The following is a 26,824-nucleotide window of genomic DNA, read 5'->3' on the forward strand; positions in this document are numbered from 1 at the left end:
TCTATTATATTATATATTGAGTATGGTGGAACATTAGCAACCCGGTCTACTTCACCACTTATTATTTATCACCACCAAAATCGTGCTCCCAGATTATTACCAACACTTCCGGTGAGGCCGATTCAGCTCTCCCACCTCACACACCATTTATAAATAACCCAAACTTTGGACAATCACTCCACTTATTTACTTGCCATCACTTTTTTGTATATATTTTGTAAATATTATTACTATTATTTTTGTTGGTTTTGGTGCACCATTTTTGCCTGTCTGCCAATTTTAATGAGTTTTTGAGCATGTAAGACCTCCAAAACTCCCAAATGGTGAAAAAAAACCTTAGGAAAACAAGAGGGTCCTGCGCACCCTATAGTTTTTGGGCCCAAATTATTAAAATATTTACTAATTATTAAATTGTATTAATATTAAGTATAACGATAATGATAGTTATAATGGTTATGAAATGTCTGTATTAAAAATAAATTAGTTTAAATAACTCTCTCTGAGTCCGTCTATTGCTTGGTGGGTTTCCTCTCACAGTCAAAGACATTATGATTAGGCTAATTAAGATTTTCTATATATTATTTTTTACCACAATTCAATGCCCTAATATGTATTAACATTTACTTTCATTTATAATTTCATCAATTGCTTTTCCTAACTTAAAAGTTTCCTTGAGACAAGTATAAAAATAGGAACTTTTGTTCAATACAGGTGCACCTCTTTAAAGTCTCCTGAGATGACCAAGAAAGGTGACATCTATGCCTGTACCATCTGTACCATAAGAGCACTGTAACACATGACAATTTGGTCAACAGCAAAGAACAATGGCAGGTTTGATTAAACATTAGTCATGATGGGAAATGTTTCTAAGGTTTTCTAAGGTTTGAGAAGTCATTGAATTCAACCTTTACATCTCAAGTAAGATGGAACTTAAACCAGATACTAAGTGCAAACTGTTTGCAACATTGCAGTAATATTTTTGGAACACAATGTTGAGGTAAGCATGAAGGAAAGCACATGCTTTGGTTAATCGTTGGTTAGCACGAGCTCACAAAGTGACAAAATAAGCACAGGCCATCATGAGAAACACACTTTCTATAGAGTTAAAGAAAAAGCGGGATCGTGAATCTAACGCCCACACATAAAAAGGACACACTATATCTATATATATTTTTCACTATATCACAGTGATATCGTTTAGTTCCATTTTAATCAATGTTAAGTTAGGATAAAAAAGAATGCATATATTTTTTTCAGTATAAAAATGTATATTATTAGTTTGGAAAAAATACAGCATGATCCCCTTATTCTGTAGTGTCCCCTTATTCTGTAGAAAACTGTATCTGTACAGAAACTTTTTATGTAAGTAAATTATGATCTGTGCACTTTTCAGCCTAAACTAGATATGGACAAAACGAAGCATGAGGTTATAGAGGAGTTTATATTATATTTGAGATTTTCATTTTTCATTCATTAGGAAAAACAATAGATTTGCTAAATTTAAGTATCATTAAATCCCCCCCCCCCCCCTTTTTTTTTTACAAACCTTTCTGAAATAAAGAGTTCATAAGAGAGCATTGCTGCTGCTATCCAATAGTAAAGGCTGGTCTGGTTACAGTGAGGTTAATAAAGTTTCACCCACCACTTACACACACTGTACAACAGTAGAATTATTTTGTGCTTGATCAAGTATGGACACGTACTGCACCACAATCTGTAAGTAAACATTGTAAACTTAATTGCATAATTTGTATTAATTTGTGTTCTCTATTTAGACTTGAAAATACTTTTCTTGTACTTTTTTATTGCTCAGGTTTAAAGATACTGATTTCAAAACACCTTTTTTTGTCCTGGACAGACATTTATTTAATGATAGCAACATCTGCATCTCCATCAGAGGGTATTTAATTTCTTTTTTCCACTCATAATAATCATATAATATGATATATTAAAATTCTATTTTCTTTGTCATGGATAAAGTTTATGTTTTATCTTTTATCTGAATACTTCAATATTTCTTCAATAATAATTTTCAATATTTAACTTGCTTTTATAATTTAATTAGACAATTGTTGAGAACTTTTAATGGATAAGAACAATGGTAGCAGTGTGATTATGCACAGATGTATATATCAGGTATATGTGCAAATTACAGAAGTACTGGTGGAGTACATCAGATGATTGTCCATGTGCTGTAGTTTTTAGATAAAATTTTTTGCTTAATAGGTGATTCTTTGGAGATTTTTCCAGCACAAATATTTGGACCCCGCACAGCAAAAGTTGGTGAGAATTTAATTTTAAAGTGCAGCTTCTCCAACATCAAGATCTCAAATACAGAAGCTCATGTGTATTTGTGTAAGAATGGTGTTGGAAAGAGATTAGACCTTCTTGGAAATAAAGATGAGTGCACCTTCACTTTGAGAAATATTGCATTACGGGACTCTGGTAACTACAGTTGTATGTACTCATTTACAAAATATCCTCCGAGGAATGTCACAGGATACGGGATTAATTCAATCCATGTCCAAGTCACAGGTATGGGGTAAATCCACATTCTATTTTATAATCCTCAAAGACTCATAGTATAAAACTTCATAAGCCTAATTTGTTTTTTGATTCTACAATTGTTTTTTTTTTTTAAGAAACTGAGTGAATGAGTCTCTTGCAATATTATAGTCTATTTATATTATCATATGCTCGTTAGACTGAAATATTAAATCTATGCTTACTCTAATCATGCAGATTTTGTATATTACTTAGTTTTTAGCTCATTATATATTTTTTGACCTTTCAGAATATCCTGAGAAGAATATTATAGGATCAGGACATAACTCAAACCCTGACCAAAAACGTGGTAAAACTATCTATCTATCTATCTATCTATCTATCTATCTATCTATCTATCTGTCTGTCTGTCTGTCTGTCTGTCTGTCTGTCTGTCTATCTATCTATCTATCTATCTATCATCACGATTCATAGATTGCTAAGATAAATAAAAATGAAAACCCATTTTAGTACACTGCCTGGCCAAAAATATACTTGGGATTTGAATTTAAATAAGCACATACCTGTACTTAAGAACCAAATTTGTTTCATCTGTAAACTATCTTTGTAACCCAAACTGATTTGATAAGTAGATTTTTATCTTTTTAACAACCATGTCGGAAAATGCATACAGTGGTCATAGGAATGATGTTTCAGAAGGGTTACGTTATTAGCCTCCATCAAGCACAGACTGCAATTAAGAAGGTTGCTGAAATGCCTGGAATTGGGTTTCGAACTGTCCAATGGATTAATAAGACCAAGAAGTGTAGTGATGAACAATTATTTTTTGCTGAAGAAATATGGTCCAAAAATAAAAAAATAAAAAATAAATATAATTAGAGATCATTTAAGTGCATTGTGAAGTTTTTTTTTATTAAAAATCATCAGGAAGAAAGCTGTATAAGTGATCCAAGGTTTCTTCAACATTAATCTAACTGAAAGTCTTTGGAGTGTACTGGAGAAGGCTTTACAGGGTAGTTGTACTCTTCTACAGTATCTTCAAAATAAGATCTTGGCCAAAAGCGAATGCAGCTCTGAATGGAAATTAACGTTCTAAAGTTATATTAGGTTGTCAAAACACTGGAACTGCAAATGCAAACCAAACACCCATCCCGCCCCCCTCCCGCAACAAAACAAAAACAAATAAATAAATGTATATGGTACCTCATGCTACATTAAAACGTAAATGATTTGCATCAAAATGTAAATCAGTTTTAGGCTTTTTTTTTTTTACCCATACGCAGAATTGTTAAACTTGTTTTTGGGATGCGTCTCTTTCAATTAGGATTTTTGAAAAACATTAAATTATGTATTTTGTCAAAATTTTGTTTGTAATATTACTTTTGTCTAAGGCTTTCTTACCTCTTATTAATAAAAATTAAGGTTCCTGTGCTGAATTAGCATAAGTATCTTGCTGTAATGTGTTTACTACCATTGGTTCTACTGCAGATGACACTGGGCAAACTACCATGGTTTCTCTTGTCACTCTTGTCCTGGTTGGTGTCATCTTTATTCAAATATATCGCTACAGAACGATGATATGTGACAGTAAGTATTGCTGACAGGTGTATAACTGTTTAACAAGTAAATAGAGATATAAATTGCAAGAGATAAACAAAAATAATGAACTAATAAAAACAACACCTTGTTTTAGAGTTGTGCCAGCTCTACCAAGGACAGAGGTACCTAAATATATTATATTACATGTAATGTAATAGATTATGGGAAGAGATGTGTAAACTAATGGTTTTAAACTAATGCAGTTTCTCTGGTTCCAGCAGTGAACCTCCAAATATGAGGACAGGTGAAGGTAAGTTTTTAAATTGTCATATTTGTGAAAAGTCAAGTTTTATGTGTAAAATGAAATATATTTCATGTCTTTTGAAGGTCAAGAACAAGTAAACCAGACAGCGAACACGTGAGACCACATTTTCTTAAACATTAGCTACTGGCGATATTTTTTGTTCTTTAAACAAATATCTGACAACTGTAGCATTACTAAGTACTGTCAGTTAATGTGTTTAGTCAAAACTTTGTTTGTATGTAAACATGACTCAACAAAGAAACATCTGGCTTACTTACTGTCTCCCAACATATAACAGCACATGGAATTTAATGTATTTATTGTCATTATGGGCCACTATTTAAAACTTTTATGCATATACAGTATTGTGGGGTGTTAAACATTTAATTCTAAATAAGATAACCTATAGCAAATTTCTTTTTTTAGTTAAAATAAGATTTTATTCCAAAAATAAATGAAAATTATTATAAAATATTATATGATATACAATTTTGTGTAGAATCAGATTAATATATATTAAAATTATTAGAAATCATGTTGGCAAATGTTTAGATTTTAGATTCTAAATGTTTAGATGTTTCGATGTTTACAGCACATGTGCTTTTTCTTTCTTTAGCAACTGTTAAACAGATTTTGCTTTCCTACTAACATATTCCACATGAATAAATGTAAATCTATCTTTCTTATTAGCCATGAAATAATTTACAGTGACATGGGGGAATATGCCACAATACCTGAAGCAGGAGGTAATATCAAATATTATTTGAGAACCTGATCTAGGTGTTTACTATCAATATACATTTAAATATTCCTGGAGGTTCTTTGCTTGGGTAGAACTCACAAGGCTCAACAGTGTTCATAATTTGAATAAATGAGTGTGCCGTTGAAGTTAGTTATTTAAAAAAAAATCATCTTTGTATTCGCAGGGCTCAATAAACCACTTGCTGATTAGTAAGTCACTTCTTGACACAAGCTAAGGAAACTACATACCACATTTTGGTGCAATTGCATTAAAAGCAACAATTGTGCTGATTGTCATGTTTAACTCCAATTTATCTTTTCTTTTTTTTAGTGATGCTAAGAGTGCCACACTCTATGATCTTGCTGACCCTTCTGAGATATACAGCTTAGTGCAAGGGAATAATTTATTTACTGCTGTACTGGACATTCAGATATGCATACGATATTTAAAAAAAAAAATGCTTAAGCTTACTTTAACTTTAACTGACTTTACTGTACATCAACAAGTTTTTTTTCTATGCATGGTGGACATATTTTAATCAGTTGAATTTGAATTTTATCTTAACAGAAAATAAACCCAAGATGGAAAGAGAGGCCGAACAATCTGCAGAAACAGCAGTCTACGCACAAGTGCTGAAGGAAAAGATAAAATAACTTGCCATCATTCCTTACAACAATGTGATTAAATTGATTGAATGTGAATAAATAAACATAGTAAGCAGTCATTGTTTTAAGTATCAAATAAGAGCAAAATGAATCGTTTATTGTGTAACTAATTAATTAATTGAGGCATCCAGATTATGCTAAACAGTAAATATAAATAGTTAAAAATGAAAGTAAATACACAATGATGTACATGATAACTGCACCACTGCACTATGTTCCCTCCGATCCTCCAGCACTGCTCGCCTCGTCCCACTATCTCTCAGGGATCGAGGACGACCTCAGAAAGATTAACATTTAACTGGCTGAGGTGGAGGGACTGTCAGGTTCTGGTTTTGGTCATGCCCACTTCAAGGTTAAGTCAAAATACAGATAAGAACTCAGGTATTGCTTTATTACCCCAACCTTGTGTGGAACCTTGTGTGTGCTAAAGAAGTATCTTGTGTAGAAGTAGTAAACAAATTATATAATAGGAACCTGTATTGTATTAATTATTATCTAATGCCTTGCCAAAAAGGCTACTCGCTAATATTCAATTGAACCAGTTTTTTTTTTAAGTTTTTTTTTATGGCATGCATTTGTGTTGGCCAAGAATTTAGATTGGTGATGGGAACAATTGATAACAAAACAATTAAAGTGGATCCTTCAATTAAAGAGGGTGCATCCTCACAACTACAAGACTGCTTCCAGCATACTGACTGGAGTTTGTTTTCATCCCGGGTCTTAGAGGAGTACAGTACACATTAACTGTACAATTTTATATCAAATGCTGTGTGGAATGTGTCACCATGAATAAATAGATTTGTGTTTTCCCGAAAAGGAAGCCGTGGATGACAAAGGAGGTAAAGCTTCTGCTGAGAGACTGGAATGTAGCCTATAAGTCTGGGAATGTAGAACATTATAGAATGGCAAGAAATAACCTAAAGAGAGGTATAAAGTCAGCTAAAGCAGCATAGAGAGACAAGATCGAGAACCACCTTACCTCCAGGAACACAGCACACGTGTGGGGTGGCATCCAACATATAAAAAAACCTCAGGAGTAGCAGAAAATCATTGATGTCAAAGAAAAAAAGCTGATGTAGCTGAGGAGTTAATCATTTGTATTACAGTTTTATTAACAAAATATACGCTTAAGTAAATCAATTTGGAGCCATTAAAACAAAACACATGCATTCAAACTATCATTTGATCCTTTCCATGGCTTTTATCGAATTATAAAAGCACAATAAAATCTACAAAAACATTAGTAATAAAATAATTGAATTTAATAGAATTGTAGTTTTGTATGACTATGAAGCAGTCTCTTTCTCGCTCCTTGGCCATGTGTGCATGTGCATGTACGTGTGTTTATGTGTGTGTGTTTGTAATGAGCATGGACTTAATGGCACTATTTTGTGTGGTTGTGTGCTGGGTAAAGTAAATGGATAGTGAATAGTGAGTGTTGTTTTGTGTGTGTGTAAGCATTAAAAAATGCTGGGTTGTTTTTTCTACCCAAACGCTGGGTTGCCTCTGTTGGGTCATTTTTCTGGGTTATTTACAGAGAATTGGGTAGTTTTTGTGTAACCCAGCTGCTGGGTTGAAGTTTGGTTGGCCCCTCCCCCTAAGGTTACTGGTGTATTCAGCGGCTGTCAGTCAGACAGCTTCGTGTCTTCTCTTTTGAGTGCTAATGACGGTTCATCCCCCTCGTGCATTTAAGGGAAAATTAAGTTAAATACAAGGTCTGTATACACATGTTCACTCACCTAAGTTATGAAAAATTATTACTATATGTACCATTTATTACTGTTACAGTGTTACGGTTACACACAAACTTTCAGGCTGGACTAAGGTATGATAATTTAGCTGACAATATCTGCTAGTTAGCCAAAGAACCCCATCTGTGTGTAAAAGAAATGGCTAAGATGTCTAAGCTTTTTATCTTTCTTTGTAGAAAGTTCACAGGGTGTATAAAGATGGTGAAGTGATGAATGAACGCTAAACTGTTAACTGTAGTGCTTGCATGACGCAGGCATTTAGTTAGGTTGCTAACATTAGCAACCACATTAACTAGTCTGACTTTAAAAAAAAATTTAAGGGCTTTATCCTAAAAGCCATGCTTATTTTGCTGTTTTATTTTTGGTAGTAGCTGTCTCCATGTTTTTGTTTCTGTTTACCTATACCCTAGCTTTGCCATTTTTTATTTAGTATCTACTATTCAACAAAGTTTTTACTTTCTTTCATTTCTTTCTTTCTTATGTTGGAACCAACATGGTGGAATACCTCCAGCAGGCTGAAGGGTCAAGGCCGTACCCCTACATCCTAACGTTGGGAGATAATGACCCGCGCTGCTCTCAGGCATTCGCCATTATGGTGGGACAGGCTCTGAATACACACTACTTGGGACGGTTGATGTGTGCTTCAAGGCATTTAATATTTTTGACATTAACTATCCAAAGTAGTGTGCTTCTGTATAGGACTTTTTGTAATGTTGCTATGAAAATCCATAGACAGTGTTTGTATGTTAAAATGAGACCAGGGCTGAATAGTTTTGTTCTGCAGAAAAGATATCTGAAGTCAAATGACCCAACCAGTGGGTAAAATTAATACTTTTGCTGGGTTGACACATTCCATTTGATTATTTTTTTTTTATTTATAATTTTTTTTCATAAAAAGATGCAAAATGTACCCAACTTCACAAGATTGTCACACAATAAGAAAATGTAAATAACTAAATTTTGGCAAAAATGTCAGACAAAATCATATAATCCTAAGGTGAACATTTGTTAAATATATAATTAATGTAACAAACACTAAAAAACAATAAAAACAACAGACCCCTGTAAATCTGATTTAAATTGCATGTTTTTGCATTTAATACAACGTAGTGTGGCGTGGGCGGGGCGGCGGCTGACGACCATCATGCAATGCAGGGGGCTTTGCAATGTGTTCACCATGTTGGGGAAGGGTGGCTGCCAAATGCCTAATTGTAAAGAAAAAATGTAAATGTATGTGAAGGTATGGGCGTGTCGCACGGTGAGAGTCCAAATAAGTAAGCGAACTCATTCGCACGAGTTCTTTGTGGGAAATGTCGAGGAGGACTGCATTTTGGGGTTGGACATTTTGGAGAGATGGGGTGCGGTGCTGAATAGTGGCTTCGGCCATGTTTGTGTATGGTGTGTGTGTGACGTGTTGAATGTGCTCCAGTTTATGCTTAGGTTAAATTGGATGTGGTTCTCGTGTGAATGTGCTGCTCATGCTATACCTGCTGTGTGTAAAATAAAGTACTCCCAGCCATTGCATTGGGCAGCAAGTAAGTTCACTCGTCTCTCCAACATCCTTTTCGGCGGTGAAACGCCAAGTACTATGAAATTTTCAATACAAATCTTATAATGCCCATGACATCTAACATTCTCTATCTTAATATTTTAACTATTAGTTATTTAACTATTACTATTTAATTTCCTTCAAAATGACTTTAAAAACAATAAAAACTTTCTAAAATATTAATTATATGAGGGGTGAAAAAAATGTGGTCCTCATAAATTTAACAGATACTGTAAGTACTTGTGTCCATCAATTAAAAAAAAAAACTCGGAGGTAAGAAGACACTGCTTTGTGTAGTTACCAACAAAGATGAAAAAAAAAAAAAACCTTTAAAACAAACACCAACTGCCTCCACCAAAGAGTCTGTATCAATAGCATTGCCTCCAACAATAGGAAAGGTCTGTCAGGTTCCTCTTGTCTCATTCCCCAGGCACAAAACATAGAACAGTGCTCCAGTCATCTCCATACTTTACAGATATCATTCCCATCATGTTGGTCCCCACCTGTGAATTACACACTATCACTTAGTATTGCAATATAACTTACATTTACATTAAACATTTTAGTTAAGGACGTACAGCTACCACAACAGTACGTCCTACCACAGTACGTCCTACAACAACTTACTAAAAAAATAAGTAAAAATGTACATAAACTTACCATAAAATATTGAGTGCTCTGAGTATGATCCAGTCCAAAGTAAAGAATCCAGAAAGTTCGACAAAGAAAAATCAACTGTTATCAACGAGTTATCAACATGTCTGTTTCTGTACAGTATGTTATGTTAAAATAACATACAAAAACATACATATTAAGACCGTCATTAAACATTCCACAATTGTTTCTTCTGAGAAATTTAAAATATTATAAAATATGACAACAGACTTTTCACACACAGCTTTAGTGAAGATTACTAGTAATTTACCTAAAATTACATTTAAGATTAAATTTAGTAAATTACTTTTTCGTGTGTGTGTGTGTGTGTGTGTGTGTGTGTTACAAACGCACTTTTCTCATAATATACAGTACAGCCGACTATTGGCACAGAATATAAAAACATGAACTCCCCACACCCCCATATCAAAGTGCAACTTAAAGAATGAAAAAGTAAATAAATATGGAAATGAGCTTGTGCACTCGTCACACACTACAAAGGGCTAATATCAGTTTAGGTGTGAGAGAGAGATGTAAGTGTGTGAGTGTTAAAATTTGTAATGTGTGTGTATGTGTCTGATATATGCGTGTGTTGGTGTGGGAGAGTGTACAGCACATGCCTGAGTGTGTGTGTCTGTGTGAAAGTTTGGGGTCACTTTCTAACTCCATGATGGTTCCTGGTTTTTATTTCTTTCTACATTGTGAAGGAATACTGAAGGCGTCCAAAAAATGCATTAATCTCCTTTGTACCGTTAATGGTGAGATGTGTCTGCTACTTATGATCTGAGGTGCTATTAATTGGTCATTTTTTAGACTGATAACTCTAAATGAACTTCTCGCCTGCGGCAGAGGTAGGTTTTGGTCTCACCCTCCTGGGTTGGCCTTCATGATGGTTTCATTTTGGTGCTTGACGGATTTTGCAAATGCACTTGACAATACTGTTCTTGCAAGAACTATTACAGAAAGGCTGACCTCTGTGTATAAAAAAAAAAAAACTAACTGATGTTTTTGTTGTTGTTACGTAATTACCTAATTCCATGTTATTTTATAGTTTTGAAATCCCCAATATTGTTGTAGAATGTAGAAAATAGATCACTAAACAAAAACAAATTTGCAAATGACCCCAAACTTTTAAACAGTAATGTGATTGTGTATGTGTGCATCTGTGTAAGTGTGAGAGTGTTAACATTTGTAATGAATGTGTGTGTGATATAAGTGTGATTGTGCGTGTGTGCGTCGTGAGAAAGATGTGTGTGTGTGTGTGTGTGTGTGTGTAGAATAGGCCGCAGATGCTGGAAGAAAAGCATCACACTATGATGGTACTCAATGTAATGTCACTGAACGTGTCACGACAAGAGGAGTATATGAAAATCCATCAGGTGCGTTTTTGCAAACACCCAAAATAACCGTCCTTCTGTTAATTTGAGCCCAGGACATGCAGTGCGAAAGTTGTGTATCGAGTTTTGTGTGCCTATATAAAAGTGAATGAGGTATGCAGAAAAATGTCGTTAAGACCCCCAAAAAGCCCAAAAGTGTGAGAGTGTTAACATTTGTAATGTGTGTGTATGTATGTGTGTATTTGTGTGCATGCGTGTGTGTGTGTGTGTGTGTGTGTGTGTGTGTGCGTGCGTGTGTGTGTGTGAGAGAGAGAGAGAAAGAGAGACAGAGACAGAGATGTGTTTTTGTGTGTGAGTGTTAGCATTTTTGATGAATAAATAATTCTATGTAAACAAGAGGATCCTGCGCACCCTATAGTGCTTGGGCCGTAATTATTTCATTTGTATTTTCAATTTGTAAAATAGCATTAAAAAAATCATAGGTTGTATATAGAGTGGTTAAAAACAATACAAGGCATGTTATGATCAGAACACTTTCCATTTCTTCTATTGCATTGATTACAAAATGGTAACAATTTAAATTTTAGAAATTAAGCTCTCGCGGTTGTGCCTTCCTTTGAATACGCTGCTTTCACTGGGTGGAGCTAAAAAACACACATCTCGATTTATTAGTTCACGTGTTCGGTTTAGGTTTAGTATTCAGTGCGCACTGTTTTTTTGGTTTGTATATCTGTTATGTTACAAGTCTATAGTCTATAGTTATAGCGGTACGTAGCGTTCAGGAAACGCATACCCCTAATGACTTTGCAGGGGGGGGGCTTTTAAAGACTTAATTTTAAGTCTTTAAAGCTATTGAAATAACACCTTTTTTTAAACACAAATTTTCAGACCACTTTTTAGTCAGATACAAAGTTGCAAAGAACTGCATAATGGCATTTTAATGTTTCTTTACTGAATGATTTTTGGACCTCTTTAAAAAAAGAAAAAATAGACATCTTATCCTTCTGCTGACAAATGTGGGACCATGGGATGGTTTTAATCCAGCAGTTCTGTCAACAGTTCAGTGCCCATCACAAGATACGTCACCAAGTCATTACAGAAACTGAAGATGGAAAAAGTGAAACTCCTGACATTGACTGAGTCTACAAGAAAACGGAGGACACTGAGAACCTCAAAGCAAAAAAAAGCATTAATTAATCTATTGTATAAATCATATATGAATTTATCTACCAAGATGTGGAAAGTGTACTGAAGATCAACAGAGGATTAAGTGCTTCTTTTCAAGTAATATGAGAAATCAGACAAGGCTGCTCAATATCAGGTATGTTGTACACCTTATCTATTTAACTGTTTTTACACAGACTACGAACTTATTTTACCAAGGTTTTATGTCTCACACATTTTATCCACCTATGCACAAAAGGGGGAACCACATGAGGTGTTGCTAAGCCCCTCAATCACATCCAACTGGACCAATCACCCATGGGATGGAATGACCCTGAGGTGTCAAAAACCTAAGGTCCAAACAGCCTCTACACGTAGTCGTCATGGTCGTCTGAAGCAAGCAAGCTCACCAACTCTTTCACCACCCCTGCTGGCGTTCTTTGCCTTCGTCTTTTTGTCGCGGCACCATGCGACCGGGTCATCCGCTCTTCGAGAATTCTCAACGAGACTTTGTGCCAGAATTGCAGAGTCCTGCAACGAAGAAACCCTCAGAAGAATATCCGGAGCTCCGACATCGGTTACCAAGCAAGGGCTTCACCGTAAGGCGTCATCTCAACAACCGCGCACCAGCAACGCCGTGATTCCCTTTGCTGAAGGCAAACCAATAGATAAGAACAAAATGTAACGCAAGTGAACAAACAAAGCTTTATACCTTGCTGAAAATAGGTGCTTGCTTTATAACTAAACCGCATGATTAAACCCAAGACACTGCTCTTCTGACTTTCTCTGGTCTAGTAAACAATACTAGAAAACTCCATTAACTTTCACCTTACAAACTGTTTGTGTGTATGTGTGCATGTGTGTGTGTTTAAGTAGCGTAGTCTCATGTATCATAGGCTAGTCAAATAAATTCTTGTTTTTTAATAAAGAACTATTGTCTTGGTCATGTATTTTAAAGATGAAACAACTCCCCAGATTTTATGTTACTCTGCTTATAATTGGTAAATACCAGATTTTGTATTATTATCGTTGGCCATGTGATAAACGAAAAGATATAGTGGGGCAAAAAAGTATTTAGTCAGCCACCAGTTGTGCAAGTTCTCCCACTAAAAAAGATGAGAGAGCCCTGTAATTTTCATTATAGGTATACCTTAACTATGAGAGACAAAATAAAAAATAAAAATCCAGAATATCATTCATATCCAATAATTGCTCCCACAGTTAATTTCTTCACACCAAGCTGCTTACTTTTTGCAGATTCAGTCTTCCCAGCCTGGTGCAGGTCTACAGTTTTGTTTCTGGTGTCCTTTGACAGCTCTTTGGTCTTGGCCATAGTGGAGTTTGGAGTGTGACTGTTTGAGGTTGTGGACAGGTGTCTTTTATACTGATAACGAGTTCAAACAGATGCCATTAATACAATTAAGGACTGGAGGACAGATGAGCCTCTTAAAAAAGAACGTACAGGTCTGTGAGAGCCATAAATCTTGCTTGTTTATAGGTAACCAAATACTTATTTTACAGAGAAATTTACCAATTAATTCATTCAAAATCCTACAATGTGATTTTCTTTTCTTATTTTGTCTCTTATAGTTGAGGTATACCTATGATGAAAATTTTTAGGCCTCTTTTATCTTTTTAAGTGGGAGAACTTGGACAGTTCGTGGCTGACTAAATACATTTTTGCCCCACTGTACTGTACATTAAATCATGCTAAACGCCAGACAGATAGATGGTGATGTGTATGTCATAAATTTTAATCAGTTTAATCAAATTAACCTGAATCCTCAAAGATTCGACTCACTTCTGACCCAGAGCTGAAACCCTACATAATAATGGTGGATAATGCAGCGGTCATTCTTTGTCTACATTATAACCCTACATAATACAGACAAAGAAGATGGAAGAAATTTACAGATGTTGTGTAGAAGCTCTAAACAAAAGAAAGCCGGATGGGAGGACATATAGGTATGGAGAAAAATGCTTGGAATCTTAGATAACATTAAGCCAGCATGAAAATTGTTGTATAAATTGCCACTTAGGAAACAAGCAGACGATTTAAATTGGAGAATTTTACATGGAGCTGTGGGGGTCAATGTTTTAATTTCCAAGTTAAATCTAGATGTTTTAAAGACATGCCCCTTCTGTGCTGAAATTTAAACTAACTTTCTTTCTTTCTTTTTTCTTTCCTTTTTTTTCTTTCTTTCTTTCTTTCTTTCTTTCTTTCTTTCTTTCTTTCTTTCTTTTCTTGGTCTTTGCCTTTGTCTTTGGCCCTGATACTGTACCTTACCGGTGCTACCTAAATGATTGCACAAAGTGTCGTGGTATCAGGACCCTCATATAAACACGCCGCCAGTTCTGCCCCTCATGAGACCCACATCTTTACACAATTAATTAGGATCAGTCTAAATAATGAACACATTTCAAAGCTGCTATACCTGAACATGCTGGAGGTAAACAGCATTTAATTTTGCGTTTTTGTCTCTATTCACTGGGGCAGTATGTGACACAACTACAACATATCAACTAAACATGATTTATTTGACGAAGACATTAGGAATAATTTCTGCCAGTGAACGCCTAAAGCAGATGGTGGAGCTTGGCAGCTGTATTGGTTAACTTCAAACAAAAAATTGGCTGGCACCACTTTACACATTGTATAGTTATTGTCTATTTAGTTCAGCAGTAATTATATCATAAATTTCCCATATGAAATGTACATGTACATTATAAAAATAGAAGATGATTTACTTTACTATTTGTATAGCTTTCTAGCAGCATTTTACTGACAGACACAGAGACATCTTTTTCTGGTGCTCACACGAGTACATTTTGAATAACTCAGTCAAATGTAATGTCAAGGTGGAAAGTGTGCAGAGTACGACAGAGCTGATTTCTTAAGCGAAGTAAAGTATTGTCATCTTCCAGTGTTGGATAGTTGGGCTGACAGAGGTGGAAGACGAGGTCACAGAGGAGGTGGCCAGGCTGTAACGAGTAATGCTTCGTCCTGTACTTACGGCTCTGTAAAGCTGCTTTGCAACAATGACGATTGTTAAAGCCACTATACCAATAAAAATTAATTGAAAGTAAGCCAGTAAACCAAAGCCTTAACTGTTTGAGCCACCAATGCTTATTAAATATGGGTGTGTGTTCTACTGCTGTTTTTTAAATTATTTATTTTAATTTAAATGTTAATCTCAAACGTTTAAGAGAGCCCTAATCAATCATTCAAAAAAAAAAAAATGTTTAATGTTCACCCCCACCATTCTAGGTTTTACTTATATCTAATATCTAACTAATATCTAATTTCATCAGTTTTAGCAATCCTCTTAGTTTCATGTCTATAATTTAACAATTCTGAAACAGAGTAATATATTTGCCACAATCTCAGGATATGTCTTCTGACATAGTTGTTTAAGCAATGAGAAGCTACTTACTGCATCAGTTAGAGTTAATTACTGTAAATAGTTGCAAACCGAACCATATTAATTATTGCAATAATTATACAATGGAAGATTCTTACCCATTTGGTTATTTAAATACTATTTGTAATTTTTTTTGGGCTGGCCAGTGTATTTTAATGTCAACCAAGGTTATAATTAAATAAGAAAGTATTATTTACTGTGTACATTAAAAGTAAACTGTTTGGTTTGCTTTGTTATTTTGATTTTGATCATCGTTAATGATCAATCAATTTATTATTCGCTTTTCATTATGATAAAATCTTTTGTCTTGTAACCAAACATGAATTCATGTTCGATTAAAGTGCACAAGAAAGGTGACATTTATGTACCAAAACAACACTGTAACTCAGGTGACTATTTGGGACACAAAAAAGAAGAAGGCAAGGTTTGCTCAAACAGGAGTCATGGAAAATGTTGGAACTTATCGTTGAATCACTAATCTGATTGTTGAGTTCAGAGAAGTCAGTGAATTTAACCTTTACATTACAGGTACAGTAAGACGCGACATAAACCAAGATACTAACAGCTAATTGTTTGCCACATTGCTGTAGATATTTTTGGAACGTGGTTTCACGTGAGCATGAGCTAATCAACTGCATAAACACAACAGCAAAAAAAAAAAAAAAAAGGCATAGGCCCTGAGTGTGAGAAACACACATTCTAAAGAATTAAAGAAGAAAGTGTCATCTGGAATCTAAAACTAATGCAGCAAAAGGAAGCAATGGGTTTTCTCCATATCACAGTCATACAGATTATTTTAATTGTCCCTAATTAGGCTTTATCTACGTCAAGTAAATGTAAATATTACTGCATACACTTATTTACATAAAAATGTGTCATTAGTTTGGTAAAATACCACATGACGCCCTTATTCTGTAGTGTTATAATGTATGTAGTGAACATTCTTTAGTAAAGAAAACAGAAACTGTATCTACGGAGTCAGTCCATCCCATTTGTGGATGTCCTAATCAGTTTGTGCGGGGCTTAGCCACAGCTGCACAATTCATCTTTTTCGTGCATACATTAGCCGTACATAACGTTTGGTCTGTCACGTAGAACATCCTGCTGAAGTTGTAGTACTATGATAAAGTGTATTAACATGAGCCCTGTTCATACTACCAACTTCTCATACACATCAATGTTCCTTGAATAAAACAAGCTTTCATTCAATACCAAACATCCCATATGTTGTATACTCATTAATAAATTCATCTACAAATAAGGGTTGCAAACGTTGATTACACTTCCTAGGTTAGAATAAACACATTGAACATAACACAAAGACATAAAGCATTCTATATAAACATATACAATCAGGTCTTGTTTAATATAAAATATGGTTATTTTGAGGTTGATGTTATTGTCTTTGATTTTTTTCCCTAATGTACAGTATGCACATGAATATACAGACAAGTTACAGTTCTTGAAGTAAAATGTTTTTAGGTGAATCCTTAGGAGCTCACATGGTGAAACATAAACATGTAAAACATGGTAGAGAAGTTTAAAAGGAGAAAGGAAGCCATTATACAGTATTTGTCACTGTTAAGTACCAAAGATTCTGTATGTTTTTTTATTTACTTACAATTTTCTTTATATCTACAGAGCAGTGTAAAAAATATTATTTCCCTTTTAGTGGATTTAAGTCATCTGCTGACAGTATAAGTTGGTTTAATCAGAATTGAGTTACAACAGTACAGTGTACATGTTTATTTTGTGGGAAACCTAAGCAGTAGTTTGAAGCAAATTACAGAAAAAACCTGTTAATGAAATTCTTAAAGCAGTTCTTAAAGTTTTTAGTGATGCTCCGGTTTCCTTCCACAGTCAAATCAGCACTGGCTAGCGCTTCGTTGGCCTAACTCATCTCGACCTGCTAGGATTGATACTCAACACCACAAAAAGCGTCTCTTTCCTGCTCAAAATACGACATATTTGGGTGTCACATGGGATTCGACCACACATGGGATTCGACCACAATGCGGGCACAGCTGTCTCCTGCGCATACCCTAAAGGAGATCAAGATAGGCCAGAAGGTAACTTTTTACTACTTTCAGAGAGTGGTAGGTCTCATGGCAGCTGCATCCTCGGTGATACCATTAGACCTTCTGCACATGAGATTGTTTCTTAAATTCTTGTCGCAGACAAGTATGAAAATAGTAACTTATGTTCAATACAGGTGCATCTTTTTAAATTCACCTGAGATGTCCAAGAAAGGTGACATTTATACCCATTTGTACCATAAGAGCAATATAATTTAGATGACCATTTGGGAGACATTGAAGAACAATGCCAGGTTTGATCAAACAGGAGTCATGATAGGAAATGTTTCTTTTGCACTTAGTATTTTGGATTATGTTGCATCTTGCTGGTAGGATGCAACATAAACCAAGATACTAAGTGCAAACTGTTTGCAACATCGCTGCAAATATTTTTGGAACACCATGTTGAAGGTGAGCATGAGAAAAGAGCTTGCTTCAGTTAATCTTTTGTGTTGACGGTGTCAAAATAACCCCAGGCCCTTCATGAGAAACACACTTTCTATATAGTTAAACAAGAAAGAATCTTGAATCTAAAGCTCATAAAAATGAAAAAAAAATTCCATTATATTACAGTGATACTATTTTTTTTTTTCAATTTTAATCATGATAATGTCAATTTAAGGTAAGGGTAAATAGTACTGCATTAATTTTTCAGTATAAAATTTTTTATTATTAATTTGCCAAAAAATCCACATGACCCCCTCATTCTGTAGTGTTAGAACATTCTTTGGTAAAGCTACACATAAAACTTTATCTATCTAATCCAGAACTCTATGTGTCACAAGCAAAATATGAGTAGTGTGCTCAAGTCGAGGAGGCTTTTATTGTCATTCCAACAACATACAGTTCAGTACACAGTGAAACAAAACAACGTTCCTCCAGGACCAAGGTGCTACATACATGCAACAACATGAATTAACAACACCACATAAATTAACAACACACTTTACCGGAAGATTTACATTTTTAAGTTAACCTAAAAACTATCTATTTCCATACAAAAAAGGGACAACTAAAGACAACAGACAACAAAGTGCACGTGCAATGTGCAAACAAGAGCTACAGAACAAAGTAACATGACAACGTAACACATTACAGTACCTTTTTTTTCTTTTTAGTGATGAGGTATGAGTTGAGGTAGCGGGAAGAGAAACAGTAAGCAGTAAACATTGACATTTCTGAGGTAGCAGCAATGATTTTTAAAAAAATTGTGTGCAAACAGCAAGTAAAGTAAAATATTGTGCAAATATTGCAAAGAGCAGTTCAGGTAGGTAGGTATGAACAATTGAGAGATGGTTGTAGATCAGGGTGATTGTGCATGTGTGTGTTTATCAGTTCAGTCTTGATGTTATTTACTGTAGTTCATCTGAATGATGTGTGTGTGTGTGTTTATCAGTATAGTCCTATGTGTTGAGGAGGTGGATGGCTTGTGCTGCTGCTGTCCAATAGTAAAGGCTGGGCTGGTTACAGTGAGGTCACTAAAGTTTCACCCACCACTTATACACACTGTACAATTGTAGAATTAATTTGCGCTTGGTCAAGAATGGATATGTGCCGCACCACAATCTGTAAGTAAACATTATAACTTGCACTGTGTTCTCTATTTAGAGTTAAAAATACTTTTATAACTGAATTTCACATTGTGCATTTTTAGAAATATATATATTTTTTTGTCCTGGACAGACATTTATTTAATGATAGCAATATCTGCATCTCCAACAGAAGGTATTTAATTTCTTTGCTCTCCTTACACTAATTACAATACAATGTTTTACACATGGTTATAATAATAATAATAATAATAATAATAATTTTAATAATAATAATAATAAACAACTACTACCTTAATATTATCTATCTTTCTTTAGCAAAAAAAGTACTTGCTTTTATAACTTTCATAAACATTTCCTTAATTTAAAAAATGTATATGGATAAAAACAATGCTAGCAATGCAATTATGCAGTGAAGGTATATATCAGGTAAACAGAATATTATATATACCATTACACTAGTACTAGTGGAGTACATTATAGGGTTGTCCATATGCTCAGGTATTATTTTTTGCTTAATAGGTGATTCTTTGGAGATTTTTCCAGCACAAATATTTGGACCCCGCACAGCAAAAGTTGGTGACAGTTTAATGTTCAAGTGCAGCTTCTCCAACAACCAGATCTTAAATACAGAAACTCAAGTGTATTTGTGTAAGAATGGTGTTGGAGAGAGATTAGAATTTCTTCGAAATAAAGATAACCACACATTTACTGTGAGGAATATTTCATTACGGGACTCTGGTACCTACAGTTGTGTGTACTCATTTAAAAAATATCCTACGAAGGATGTCCAGGGAAACTGGAATAATTCAATCCATGTCCAAGTCACAGGTATGGCCTTTAACCCATATTCTTTGTTATAATCCTCAAAGTCTCATTATATAAAAAAAAAATCATCAGCTTATTTTGTGGTATGATAGTTTGTTTTTGATCTGTAATTTCTTTTATTTTTTTGTATGAATTAACTAAGTGAGTCACTTAAAAATATTATAGTCAATTTATATTATCATATGTTCACTAAACTAAAATTTTATCTATACTTACTCAAATCATGCAGATTTTGTCATATTTTGTAATATTATTTAGTTTTTAGCTCATTAGTATATATACACTATATATACACTATATATATATATATATATATATATATATATATATATATATATATATATATATATATATATATTTATTTTTTTATTTATTTTTTTATTTTGACCCTTTCGGCTTGTTATGTACTGTATCACAGGGAATCCCTTTCCTATAGATATATTCCTCATTTCCATCAGATTAGTTTTTGAACAATATAATGCGCTTTTCAAAATATTTGACAGTATTCAAATGTGTATATATATATTTATTTAGTGACCCTTTCAGCTTGTTATGTACTGTTTTACAGGGAATCCCTTTCCTGTAACTATAAAATAAATTTCCTCATTTCCATCAGATTAGTTTTTAATTAATATAATGCACTATCCAAAATATTTGACAGTATTCAAATGTGTACAATAAAATAACATTTAGCCTGAATATACTCTTTTTTTTTTTTTTTTACCAAATGTATATAATTAATGCAATCTGATTACATCTTGAACAGAGAACTGTAGATTGAATTATTTGATTGGTTCCAATTTTAGATTATGGATTTTATATTGCTAAAATTAAATTAAATGAAGAAAGAATAATAAAACTAGGCGGCACAGTGGTGTAGTGGTTAGCACTGTAGCTTGCACATTCAGGGTCCGGGTTCGATTCCCGACCAGGCTTGATTCTTATCTCTGTGTGCATGGAGTTTGCATGTTTTCCCCGTGCTTGGTGGGTTTCCTCCGGGAACTCCGGTTTCCTTCCACAGTCCATAGACATGTAGGTTAGGTTGATTGGCATTCCCAAATTGCCCGTAGTGTGTGAATGAGTGTGTGTGTATGTGTGTTTGCCCTGTGATGGATTGACACCCAGTCCAGGGTGTACCCTGCCTCATGCCCTAAGTCTCATGGGATAGGTTCCAAGTCCCCGCGACCCCGGATAAAGCGGTATACTGTAGACGATGAGTAAGTGAGTGAGTAATAAAAACGTAAATGTTACAGTTTTAAGTGTTAGAGAATAGTTTAGTATATTAATGTAGTGCCAATATGACATAAATACAACATGAACAGTAGCAGAGAGATATGACGTTTCAGGCACAAGATGACCAAATATATTGATGAGCGATAACTCCACCAGGTAAGATCAGCAACAATAATCACAATTACAATAAAGGAGTTTTCGTTTAATTGTGTAAAAATAGTGTTGGAGAGAGATTCAAATGACTTGTAATTAAAGATGAACACAACATGAAGATTTCTTTAAGGAACTTGTAAGTACAATTGCATGTATTCATTTGCAGAATATCCTGAGAAGAATACTACAGGTTCAGGACATAACTCAATCCCTGACCAAGAAAGTGGTAAAACATTTGATCTATCTATCTATTTATGAATTGATAAGCTAAATAAATTTGAAAACCCATTTTTAATCACTTGGACTAAAATATTCTTGGGATTTGAATTTAAATAAGCAAATACTTAAATACCAAAACTGTTTCATGTGTAAACTATTCTTTTAACCCAAACTCGTTTGTTAAGTAGATTCATTACACACAACTGAAGTAGGTCAAGCCTTTTAATTGTTTTAATATTGATGATTTTGGCATACAGCTCATAAAAACCCCAAATTCCTATCTCAAAAAATTAGCATATTTCATCCGACCAATAAAAGAAAAGTGTTTTTAATACAGAAAGGGACAACCTTTAAATAAATATGCACTCAATACTTGGTCGGGAATCCTTTTGCAGAAATGACTGCTTCAATGCGGCATGGCATGTAGGCAATCAGCCTGTGGCACTGCTGAGGTGTTATGGAGGCCCAGGATGCTTCGATAGTGGCCTTATACTCATCCAGAGTATTGGGTCTTGCGTCTCTCAACTTTCTATTTACCATATTCCACAGATTCTCTATGGGGTTAAGGTCAGGAGAGTTGGCAGGCCAATTAAGCACAGTAATACCATGGTCAGTAAACCTTTTACCAGTGGTTTTGGCACAGTTAGCAGGTGCCAGGTCATGCTGAAAAATGAAATCTTCATCTCCATAAAGCTTTTCAGCAGATGGAAGCATGAAGTGCTCCAAAATCTCCTGATAGCTAGCTGCATTGACCCTGCCCTTGATAAAACACAGTGGACCAACACCAGCAGCTGACATGGCACCCCAGACCATTACTGACTGGGGGTACCTGACACTGGACTTCAGGCATTTTGGCATTTCCCTCTCCCCAGTCTTCCTCCAGACTCTGGCACCTTGATTTCCGAATGACATGCAAAATTTACTTTCATCCGAAAAAAGTACTTTGGACCACTGAGCAAAAGTCCAGTGCTGCTTTTCTGTAGCCCAGGAAATGGGCTACAGGTGCCGCATTCTCCAGGTCAAGCCACTTTTGAACCAGAAACAGCGGCAGAAGTGCCTTGACCTGGGGAATGCGGCACCTGTAGCCCATTTTCTGCACAGGCCTATACACGGTGGCTGTGGATGTTTCTACTCCAGACTCAGTCCACTGCTTCCGCAGGTCCCCCAAGGTCTGGAATCGGTCCTTCTCCACAATCTTCCTCAGGGTCAGGTCACCTCTTCTCGTTGTGCAGCGTTTTCTGTCGCACTTTTTCCTTCCCACAGACTTCCCACTGAGGTGCCTTGATACAGCACTCTGGGAACAGCCTATTCTTTCAGAAATTTCTTTCTGTGTCTTACCCTCTAGCTTGAGGGTGTCAATGATGGCCTTCTGGACAGCAGTCTTACCCATGATTGCGGTTTTGAGTAATGAACCAGGCTGGGAGTATTTAAAAGCCTTAGAAATCTTTTGCAGGTGTTTAGAGTTAATTACCGTACTTTCCGGACTATAAGCCGCGACTTTTGTTACACTATTTCAACCCTGCGGCTTATGCAGGGATGCGGCTAATGTATGCATTTTTTCTAACGGCCGCCAGGGGCGCTCGATCAGAAAAGGTAAGAGTGAGACATGTGTTGTCGAGGAAGACACAAGTCACAACCGCTAATAAACACCATAGAAGAAGAAATTTAACGTACGGTAACTTCGCGCGCTTTGTACATGAATAAAATTAGCATAAGCCTACCCTCATCATGGAAAATGCGAAAAGAAAAGCATATGACGCAGCTTTCAAGTTAAAAGTAATCGAGCTGGCCGATAAAGAAGGAAACAGAGCTGCAGCACGTGAATTTCGCATAGATGAGTCGATGGTGAGACGCTGGAAACGGCAGCGGGAAGAACTGGAGCAATGTAAAAAGTCGAAAAAAAAAGAAAAGCTAAGTTATGTTATTAAAACATTGAAAACTCTTTTTGTGTACCGTCTTTCTTTGTAAATATCCCATGTTTCAATGTGGGCACATGCGGCTTATAGTCAGGTGCGGTTTATGTATGTACAAAATGGTTTTTCCTTTAAAATATGTACTAGGTGCGGCTTATAGCCAGGTGCGGGTTATAGTCCGGAAATTACGGTAGTTGATTCAGATGATTAGGTTAATAGCTTGTTTAGAGAACCTTTTTATGATATGCTAATTTTTTGAGATAGGAATTTTGGGTTTTCATGAGCTGTATGCCAAAATCATCAATATTAAAATAATTAAAAGGCTTGAACTACTTCAGTTGTGTGTAATGAATCTAAAATATATGAAAGTCTAATGTTTATCAGTACATTACAGAAAATAATGAACTTTATTACAATATGCAAATTTTTTGAGAAGGACCTATATATATCAGAATCAGAAAGAGTTTTATTGCCAAGTACGCTTGCACGTACAAGGAATTTGTTTTTCAGAGCTTTCAGAACAAAAAACAAATGACAAGACAAAACAGCAGGACACCAAAAAAAAGTTGCCATTAAATAGAGTAGGGTGTGAGATACTTTTAAATAAGTTACATAAATATACCTGAAATCTGTGGTATTACACAGTATATTGCACTGTGGTACTGTACATAATATTGCACATATATTTATTGACAGTTAGAATGATGTTTAACTGTTCATGAGGTAGATTGCCTGGGAAAAAAAAAAAATCTGTTTTTGTGACTGTCCTAGTGTTTGGTGCATATCACTTAGCTATAGAAATAGCTTTTAACTCAGACCTAGAATTGTTGCCCTTGCCTTTGAGATGTCCCTCTTACAGTGAAGGTTTTTGAAAAACATGAAATTATGTACTTTTGTTTGAGACTTTATTATATGTTTCTGTTTTAAATTAGCATAAGTATCTTGCTGTAGTGTGTTTACTACTGTTGCGTTTACTACAGAGCACATTCTGCCAACACATTGGGTTGAAAATGCCATAGTTTATCTCGTCATTCTTGTCCTGGTTGGGGTCATCTTTACTGAAATGTATCGCTACAGAATGATCATACATGACAGTAAGTAATCAACAAGTAAATAAAGATATAAATTACAAAAAATAGACTAAAAATAAACTAACAAAAAAACACATTGTTTTAGAGTTGTGTCAGCTTTACCAAGGACAGAGGTACACTAAATATATTATATTACATATAATGTAATAGTTTAAAATTTTATTAGTCTACTCATCTATTCTAATAATATATTTCACTTTCTTTGGTTCCAGCAGTGAACCTCCAAATATAAGGACGAGTGAAGGCAAGTTTCCAAATTGTCATACTTTAAAATAATTAAGTGTTATGTGTATAATTAAATATGTTTCATGTCTTTTCAAGGTCTGGAGCAAGTAAATCAGACAGTAAACAAGTAAGGCCACATTTTGTTAAAAATGAGCTACTGGAGATATTTCCTGTTCTTTTAACAAATATCTGACAATTGTAGCATTATGAAGTTTTGGCGAATCATGTGCTTAGTCAAAACCTTGTCTGTATATAAACATGACTAAACAAAGAAACATCTGGCTTACTTACTGTCACCCAACATATAACAGTACATGGAATTAAATGTATTTATTGTCATTATAGGGTAATATTTAAAACTTTTGTTTATGGGTAGATTGTGGGGTGTTAAACATTTAAGTCTAAATAAAAAAATATATATAACAAATGTATTTTTAAAAGTTAAAATAGGATTTTGTACCAATCATTTTGGCATAGGTTTAGTTGTGCATCTTGTTCTTTTTACACATATCTCATGATTTTTTCTTTTTTCATAAATGTCAATCTATTTTCCTTATTAGCCATGAATCCCAAATAATTTACAGTGACATGGGGGAATATGCCACAATACCTGAAGAAAGAGGTACTGTAATATCAAATATTATCTAAGAACTTAATCTAGGATTATCATTAATATAATAAAAAAAAGTCTCAACAGTGTTCATAACATGAATAATTGAGTAGGTTGTGTGCCATTGAAGTTGGTTATTTCGAGGAAAAAAAAAAACATCTTTGTATTAACAGGGCTCAATAGACCACTTGCTGATTGGTAAGTTTCTTGGTAAAAGTATTAAGTCCACTCTTCTTTTCTGGACCCAAGCTAAGGAGAATACATACCATATCTTGGTGCAATTGCACTTGTTAAAGCAACAAACCTGCTAATTGTCATCTTTAACTCCAATCTATCTTTTCTTTTCTTAGTGATGCTGAGAGTGCCACACTGTATTATCTTGCCGACCCTCCTGTAATATACAGCTTAGTGCAGCACAAGGGTATAGTTTATTTACGCTGTATTGAACATTTAGATATACAACATGCTATTTCAATTTTAAAAAATGCTTAAGCTTATTAAACTGACTTTACTAGGTGACATATTTTAATCAGTTAAATTTGAATTTTATCTTGATAGAAAATAAACCAAAGATGGAAAAAGAGGCCGAACAACCTACACTGACAGCAGTCTATGCACAAGTGCTGAAGGAAAAGAGAAAATAAGTTGTCAACATCTCTTACAATGTGATTAAATCAGTAACAATAAATAAAGATAGTAAGCAGTCAAGTTATTAAGTATAAAATGAGAGCAAAATTTATAATTTATTTTGTAGTATTGTGTAAGTAATTAACTGAGGCATGTAGATTAGGCTAAACAGTAAATATTGCAATATGTGTGTATCATTTTAAGGATTTTAAAGTATATACACAATGATATGGATAATTACATGCATTTACCTCAGTTTGTTGGAAAATAATAGTTGGAACTTTTTATATTATTTTAAAACATAGAAAGGTGCGGTTTCCTTGGGTGGATGCAATGCTTTAAATCGAATTTTTATTTACTTGCTAAATGAGGTTGTGTGCCATTTTATTGTTTTTGTGTTTGCAAATCTGAGCTTTAGCTATTTACTGCTTTAATTAATTATTTACATTTTATGGGATTGTATAAACTGATGAACTTAACTTTTAACGTAAACATTACACACACAGAGATTTTCATCCTGATTATGTTGCTGTTTTATTTATTTTATTACAATGTTATTTTTAATTAACATTTCTTCTTAATCATTTCAAAATATTTTTTAATAAAGGCTTTCCTAGATCTTCAAGGCCAGATTTTAAACAAAATAATTTAGAAAACATGTTTAAGAA

The 26,824-nt window shown here is 34.6% G+C and overlaps 2 protein-coding genes across 7 annotated transcripts; both read left to right on the plus strand.

Annotated features, from left to right (window-relative positions):
* The first annotated feature begins 1,644 nt into the window (after positions 1–1,644).
* Positions 1,645–5,764, plus strand: LOC128528294 (uncharacterized). 4 transcript variants are annotated; one of them, XM_053501073.1, is made up of 11 exons: positions 1,645–1,716; positions 1,814–1,900; positions 2,227–2,535; positions 2,795–2,854; positions 3,994–4,092; positions 4,199–4,226; positions 4,308–4,354; positions 4,432–4,462; positions 5,039–5,094; positions 5,275–5,299; positions 5,421–5,764. In XM_053501073.1, the coding sequence occupies exons 1-11, from the start codon at positions 1,692–1,694 to the stop codon at positions 5,626–5,628; spliced, it is 975 nt and encodes a 324-aa protein (XP_053357048.1). In that variant the 5' UTR covers positions 1,645–1,691; the 3' UTR covers positions 5,629–5,764. The 4 variants fall into 4 exon arrangements, with proteins under 4 accessions (XP_053357048.1, XP_053357049.1, XP_053357052.1 ...); XM_053501074.1 differs by having other exon boundaries at positions 4,323–4,354; XM_053501075.1 differs by having other exon boundaries at positions 1,649–1,716; positions 1,859–1,900.
* A 13,445-nt stretch (positions 5,765–19,209) lies between these two features.
* LOC128528252 (CMRF35-like molecule 8) lies at positions 19,210–26,561 on the plus strand. Of its 3 annotated transcripts, XM_053501010.1 has the most exons (12): positions 19,210–19,275; positions 19,391–19,432; positions 19,780–20,088; positions 21,638–21,697; positions 24,584–24,697; positions 24,780–24,807; positions 24,907–24,938; positions 25,016–25,046; positions 25,480–25,541; positions 25,703–25,727; positions 25,880–25,950; positions 26,088–26,561. In XM_053501010.1, the coding sequence occupies exons 1-12, from the start codon at positions 19,251–19,253 to the stop codon at positions 26,171–26,173; spliced, it is 885 nt and encodes a 294-aa protein (XP_053356985.1). In that variant the 5' UTR covers positions 19,210–19,250; the 3' UTR covers positions 26,174–26,561. The 3 variants fall into 3 exon arrangements, with proteins under 3 accessions (XP_053356985.1, XP_053356987.1, XP_053356988.1); XM_053501012.1 differs by lacking the exons at positions 25,703–25,727; positions 25,880–25,950; XM_053501013.1 differs by lacking the exons at positions 25,703–25,727; positions 26,088–26,561.
* Positions 26,562–26,824: the final 263 nt, after the last annotated feature.

This window comes from Clarias gariepinus, chromosome 7, assembly GCF_024256425.1.
Source record: "Clarias gariepinus isolate MV-2021 ecotype Netherlands chromosome 7, CGAR_prim_01v2, whole genome shotgun sequence".
In the NCBI taxonomy this organism is placed as follows: domain Eukaryota; kingdom Metazoa; phylum Chordata; class Actinopteri; order Siluriformes; family Clariidae; genus Clarias; species Clarias gariepinus.

Coding starts and splice junctions, on each gene's coding strand:
- LOC128528294 (XM_053501073.1), top strand. CDS start 1,692: ATGGACACGTACTGCACCACAATCT. Junction 1,717..1,813: donor CACGTACTGCACCACAATCT/GTAAGTAAACAT, acceptor TTTATTGCTCAG/GTTTAAAGATACTGATTTCA. Junction 1,901..2,226: donor ATCTGCATCTCCATCAGAGG/GTATTTAATTTC, acceptor TTTGCTTAATAG/GTGATTCTTTGGAGATTTTT.
- LOC128528252 (XM_053501010.1), top strand. CDS start 19,251: ATGGATATGTGCCGCACCACAATCT. Junction 19,276..19,390: donor TATGTGCCGCACCACAATCT/GTAAGTAAACAT, acceptor TGTCCTGGACAG/ACATTTATTTAATGATAGCA. Junction 25,951..26,087: donor CAGCTTAGTGCAGCACAAGG/GTATAGTTTATT, acceptor TTATCTTGATAG/AAAATAAACCAAAGATGGAA.